The 6091-nt window shown below is 56.1% G+C and overlaps 1 protein-coding gene across 5 annotated transcripts in view; it reads left to right on the plus strand.

Annotated features, from left to right (window-relative positions):
- Window positions 1-4289, plus strand: part of LOC140719492 (integrin alpha-D-like) — an 82557-nt gene extending 78268 nt beyond the window's left edge. For all 5 annotated transcript variants that reach the window (XM_073034204.1, XM_073034202.1, XM_073034207.1 and 2 more), the window contains exons 27-31: window positions 640-711; window positions 1472-1570; window positions 1998-2102; window positions 2535-2642; window positions 3083-4289. In XM_073034204.1, the coding sequence (XP_072890305.1) occupies window positions 640-711; window positions 1472-1570; window positions 1998-2102; window positions 2535-2642; window positions 3083-3304 (606 nt within the window). In that variant the 3' untranslated portion in view covers window positions 3305-4289. The remainder of the gene's footprint in view (window positions 1-639; window positions 712-1471; window positions 1571-1997; window positions 2103-2534; window positions 2643-3082) is intronic.
- Window positions 4290-6091: the final 1802 nt, after the last annotated feature.

Consider the following 6091-nt stretch of genomic DNA (forward strand, 5'->3'; position numbering starts at 1 on the left):
GAGTGGTGGAGAGAGCAGGAGAGAGGGTAGGTGTGTAAGACACTGAGGAGAGACAGGGGTAGGGCTGAGGAGGGGGAGGTAGGGAGTACATAAGGGACAGACGGATAGAGAGAGAAAGATGTTGCGAGAGAAATAAGGAGGAGAGTGGGTGGGCGAGAGGTGGAGAGGGAAGTGAGGAGGGGGAGAGAGAGAGTGTGGAGAGAGGCACGGAATGAGGGGAAGGAGATAGTCAGGATTGAGAGAAATCATACTAGGGGACCACTCAATAATCTTATAACAACGTGAGAGACCGACCTTGAGCCTGGTGGGACGCGCAATTTGTATCTTCTGTACCATGGGCGGGGGGCGGCGGGGTGGGGGGCAGAAGACACGTGGGGGGTAGAAGAATGTACGGTGTGGGTCGGGACTTTGATAGACAGAATCCATGGAGGTGGAGCTGTTTTTCACAATGTGCTGAATTATGTCCACAACCTTCTGCAGTTTCACGTGCAGCGGAGTTGCGCACCAAGCCGCCATGCGTCCCGATACGCTGCAGGCGACCAGTGATGGATTATGGGGAAGGATAGGGAGGTTACAGACAGCCAAGGGAGGGGTGTTCTGTGTAAAGAGTACACTAACGTGACCTGTTCCCACCTACAGGACCAGAAACCGAAATGTAGCGACCCCATGGAGTCTCCGAAAGACGCCATCCAGGATCTGCTCAAGGGAAAGGTTAGGGGGAGCAAGTGCGGGGCAGAGGGAAGGAGAGAGGGTTCGGCGCGGGACAACGGGAGAGTGGGGAGGTAGAGCCGCGGAAAGGGCGGAGGGTGAGGAGGGAGAGGCAACGAAAGAGGTGGGAGCTCCGGAACGCCTCTCTCCTCCCTTTCTGCCCAAACTGCCATCTCCTCCTTCCCAGATTCAGCCTTCTCCCTCCCTCAATACTCCAACAGCCCCTTCCCTACTCCTTGATCCACCACTCTCTATTTATGCTCCACACTCTCCCCCAACCCTCGCACCCAGCCCTCCGAAACCCCACCTCTCTCCAGCCCCGACAACTAACCCATCTACATTTGTCCCCAAAACCCACTCTTCACCCACCTGCCCCAGCTCCTCCTACCCTGGCTACATCATCCCTTCCCTCTGCAGCTCAATCTCTCTTCCCTTTCCACCCATCCCAGACTACTCCCTGAACTCTTACCCCCCCCCCCCCCGAGCTTCACCCCACTGACCCCTCCCCACAATACCCATTTTTCCCCATCCCCATCTCTCCTCTCCCTATGTACCTTTCTCCCGTACCATCAAGTTCCGTCTCTTCCTTCGGTTCCCAACTCCTCTCTCCTCGACACATCCCCCACCTGAGACACAACCCCTCGACCGGCCCGCCAGCACCCAGCCTCGGACCATAAGCGCTGCTCGTACATTCCGACGTGGGGTGGGAGTTCTCCTCTATTTTTTGCTGACCATAGACCCTGCTCTTCCCCCCACCCCGCAGGAGATCCCCGAGACTCAGGTCCAGACGGTCGTCTGCAACTTCAACTCAAACCCCAACAGCATGACCACATTCTACCTGAAGGGCTTCGTAAAGCTACTGGTATTCAGGGGATGGGGAAAAGTGGGGCGAAGTGGGGATGGGAAGGGAGTAGGGGTATCACGGTGACGGGGTTGTGCTGGGGGAATGGTGGGGTTCAGGTTGATGGGGAGGTGCTGGGGGAATGGTGGGGGTCAGGTTGATGGGGAGGTGCTGGGGGAATGGTGGGGTTCGCGTTGACGGGAAGGTGCTGGGGTGTCACGGTGACGGAGAGGTGCTGGGGGAATGGTAGGGGTCAGGGTGATGGGGAGCTGCTGGGATGTGACGGTGACGGGGAGGTGCTGGGGAGAATGGTGGGCTCACGGAGACGGAGGGGTGCTGTGAGAGGGGGAGGGTCACAGACGGGCTTTGGCTAAGAGGTTTCTGGGAGTGGGAGCTGTGAGCGGGTTCGAGCAGTCTCTGATACCACCCTTTTTGCATCTCCCCACAGTCTAGCGGGGACATGCCCACGACGATCCTGTCCAGCTCGGCTCTCCTCTCTGTGAACAGCTCCCGCCACGTCAGCCAAAAGGGAAAACTCAGCCACAAGGCAGAGGTAATGAACGTGCACAGCCTGATCCCAAGATCTGGGCATGGCGAGGCTGTGAGAATGTTCAAGAATCAGTCCCACCTGTCTCTGCTACATTCCACAAAAAATCTCCCCACAAATCACTCATTAAACATTCCCGCCCCTTCCTATTCACTCCCACCGTCCGCGGACACACTAGGACGCACCCCTTTCCATTTACTCCCAACGGGATCTTACAGCTTTCCGTCTCTCCCGCCTTCTGCACTCCCAATGGGACCCTACCCTTCTGGTCCTCTCCCATCTTACACACTCCTATTGGGACGCACAGCTTCCTATTCACTCCCATCGTCCGCACTCCCAGCAGGACCCCACACTTCCACATTCACTCATTCACTCCGCCCCTTCACGTTGATCTCTACCGTCTGCTCACAGTTGGGGTTTGTGTAACTCCTCACGCAGGGACAGACGGAGGTGCAAGTCGACCCAAAGAGCAAAAAGATGCTGATAGCCATCGGCAGCGGGTGTGGGCTGTTACTCCTCATCATTGTCATCCTCATCCTCTGGAAGGTTAGGGCGCTACATCTCCGGGATGGAGGGAAGGACGGCGAGGAGCGAGGGAGCGCTGCTGGCGGCGGGGTGGGGGTGGGGGGGACAGCGAGAAAGGAGAGTTGCGCTGGGAGCGTCAAGCTGACAGGGAGCACCGTCGGGATGTAACAGTGAAGGAGAGAGTGGCGCAGGAATGGCAGAAAGGAGTGAGTATGGGAGGGGTGATAAGGGGCAAGAAGGGATGAGCTAAGAGGTGGATTGAGGAGGTGATAGATCAAAAAGGGAAGCTACAAAAGAGAGAATGGAGGGGCGGCGAGAAGGGAGAAAGGGCCGCCGGCTGGAATGTTTGAGCGGAGGGACCCCTTATTGGACGGTTGCTTTGGAGATGGGCTGGGATTGGCCGCGCTCCCTCTGGGTTAGATCCTCACTCCCTGACTCCAGCCCTTCTCCCTGGTTCCCAGTGTGGATTCTTCAAGCGGTCCTCCCCGGAGAGTTATGACGGCGGGGTGCAAGCAGCCGAGAATCAGAAAATGATGGGGATGGATGGGAAGGCAGACGCCTCAGCAATGGCCAATGACAACGAGGGACCGGAGAACGGCAGCTCTCCATCGCCCAATGACAAGACGGCACCGCCCAATGATGACGCGACGTTGACCAATGCAGAAGCCTCCCCATCTCCTTGACCCCCTTCCCATGACCGTCCCCCTCTCCCTGTTAATCCCTGCAATACACCTGCGTCGTGATACCCTTTTCCCCTTGCCCACTCCTCAGTTCCGTGTCTCCCCACCCCCCCTGTCTCTTTCTCCCTAACTGCATCTACACAATGGACTGGGGTCATATGGTCTTCGATCCAGAATCTCAGCCATTTCGCTTGAAGGGTGGGGGATGAGAGGGGTTGAGCTGTGCTGTTGGGCCACAGTGAGAGAACGAACAGCAAGATAGAGTGACTAAGAGTTTACTTGACTGGAAGTTGGAGAAGGGAGAGGAGGAAAGGAATAGAGAGAAGAAGAAATGGGAGAGAAACTGGAGGGAGATGGAGGAGAGGTGTGGGGTGGAAGGGTAAGAATGGAGAAAATGGGGAGGGTGATAGTGGGTGGGAAGGAGCGTAGGGTGAGAGGAGGGGAGAGGCAAGGAAGGAATGGGAGGACAGGTGTAGACTGGAAAAGAAGGAGCAGAAGAGGACGCGGCGAAGATGTGTGGAGGAGGCAGAGAAATGGATGAGGGGGTGAGAGGGTGGGATGTGAGTGGGTGGGTGGAGGAGAGAAGAAAGGAAGAGTGAGGAAGGAAAGGAGAAGGGGAGGGAATGAAAGTGGGGAAAAGAGGAGAAGGAAGATGAAGAGATGTTGGGACAGATGTTGGGAAGGAAGGGGAAGAATGAAAGGGAGGTGGAGGGAAGTAGAGATGGAGAGGAGCAATGAAGAGAAGGGGAAAGAAGGAGGAGGAATAGAGGGATAGGTGGGGGTGTAGAGGGAAATAGAATGGGAGGGGAAGGGGAGAGAGAGTGAAGAGGTAGAAGGGGCAGAGAGTGAGGGAGGGAGAGAGATGGAAGGAAAGGGAGGGGTAGAGTCGGTAGCGTCGGAGGAAGGAAGGAGGTAGCGTCTATCAGTATGAGAGAGGGAGGAAGGGAAGAGGAAAAGAGGAAGTATTGAGGGAGGGTCAAAGGAGGAAGTAGGGATTGTATCTGAGAGGGAGGGTGGGATGGGATTGGGGGAGGGGAGAGTGGGTAGGGAGGAATGGGATCAACTTGGGGGAGGGCTGGGTTTGGGTCGGGTGGGTGCCGGGAGGGTGGAAAACAAAGTTTGCCTTTGTCCCGCTGACGGAGGGCCGTTCGCGAGGTGAGGCGTTAACGCGATGTCGGCCTCGTCCGCCAACGGGACGTTTAGTTTCTTTCCCGTCCGCGGTTTCCTGCAAGAAATGATGGGCCAGAGATGCTCCCGAGTCGGCTGCTGGTCATGGGCCCCGGCGATCAGTTTCATTATTGTCCCGTCGACTGAGATACCGTGAAAAGCGTTTGGAAATGGAATTGGTTTATTATTGGCCCGAGATAGAGTGAAAAGCTTGTCTTGTAATCTGTTGGCACAGATCAGTTCATTACACGGTGCATGGCGGTAGCACACGATATAACAATAACAGAGTGCAGAATAAAGTGTTACAACTACAGAGAAAGTGCAATGCAGGCCGACAATAAGGTGCAAGAGCCTGGACCGGGAAGGGGATGTGAAAGAGGTGAGGGGTACTGGAAACCCGACAGCGGAGGGTCCAGTCTGGTGCCCAGGGCTGTCTAGCTTTTAATGGCAATGAAGTGGAGGGAACAGTCTGAGATAGGGGTAGAGGGGGCGGGCGGTTATCCTCGGCCTTCTGAAAGGATGGCCGGTAAGAACGAGCTGGGTGGGATGGAGAAGTCAATGCCGAAAGGGCGGAGGAGGCCGCTCTCTGCGAAACCCCTACCCCACCTCCAGTCCTAAACATCTGCTTTTCTAGAGGCTGGAAAACAGCCCGTTGAGGGGCATCCTGTGGTAGTCCGGAACAATCCTTCTGGGCAGAACTGTGGAATATTTCATCCATTTTCCCCGCCAACCCTCCTGCTGTCTATCGGACATCTCTCCCTGTACCTTCATCTCTCCCCATCTCCGCTTTGCTCATTTTCCATCCCTATCCCCTCGTCCCCTCTCCCCCGCCCTCCACAACCCTCTCACCCCGTCCCAGGTACCCCTCTCGCTCCTCTAATCCCACTGAACACTCCTCCCAACTCCTCACCTCCCTCTTGTTACGCTTTCTCCACTCCCCAACCATCTACCACATGCCCAATCTCCATCACCGCACTCCGCACCTCCACCCATTCCCTTTCTCCTCTCCATCCAACCCTTTCCTCAACCCGTCCTTCTTTCCGCACCCAACCTGTTCTTTGCCCGTCCCTTCCTCCTTCCCCATCATCTCTCTTTCCATATCCTTCGCCCACCACTTCTCAATCTTCTCCATCCATTTCTTCACCCTCTCACTCAGTACCTCTCTGTCTCCATCTCTCTTCGCACCTGTCACTGGTTCTCCCCATCCCCCGCTCCTCTCACAGGCCCCTTCTCTCATTGTCCGTCTCTCCGAACTCCCTCCCATGCTCTCTTCAATCTCTATCCCCGTCTCGTCTTCTCGCCCACCCTATCACCCCCTCAATCGGACCATCCCTCTCCCTTCCTCACTCCCTGGCCTCTCTCTTCCTGACACTCCCCTCGCAAGATACCAGCGCTCCCGACTTGATCCGTCCTCCAACACTTAGCCTTTGATGTAGAAAAAGCTAACGAAAACGACCTGTACAGCCGGAGACGGGTAATTCTGTCCATCTGGTTTGTACTGACCCTCTTGCCAATCCACGCCGATCCCACCTGCCTGCGTTGATTCATTACTGTGACTCCTTTGCGAATTGCAAAACCCAGAACTCGTCCAGATGCTTCGTAATTGTTAACGTCACTTTCTCT

Source organism: Hemitrygon akajei, chromosome 31, assembly GCF_048418815.1.
Source record: "Hemitrygon akajei chromosome 31, sHemAka1.3, whole genome shotgun sequence".
Taxonomy (NCBI): domain Eukaryota; kingdom Metazoa; phylum Chordata; class Chondrichthyes; order Myliobatiformes; family Dasyatidae; genus Hemitrygon; species Hemitrygon akajei.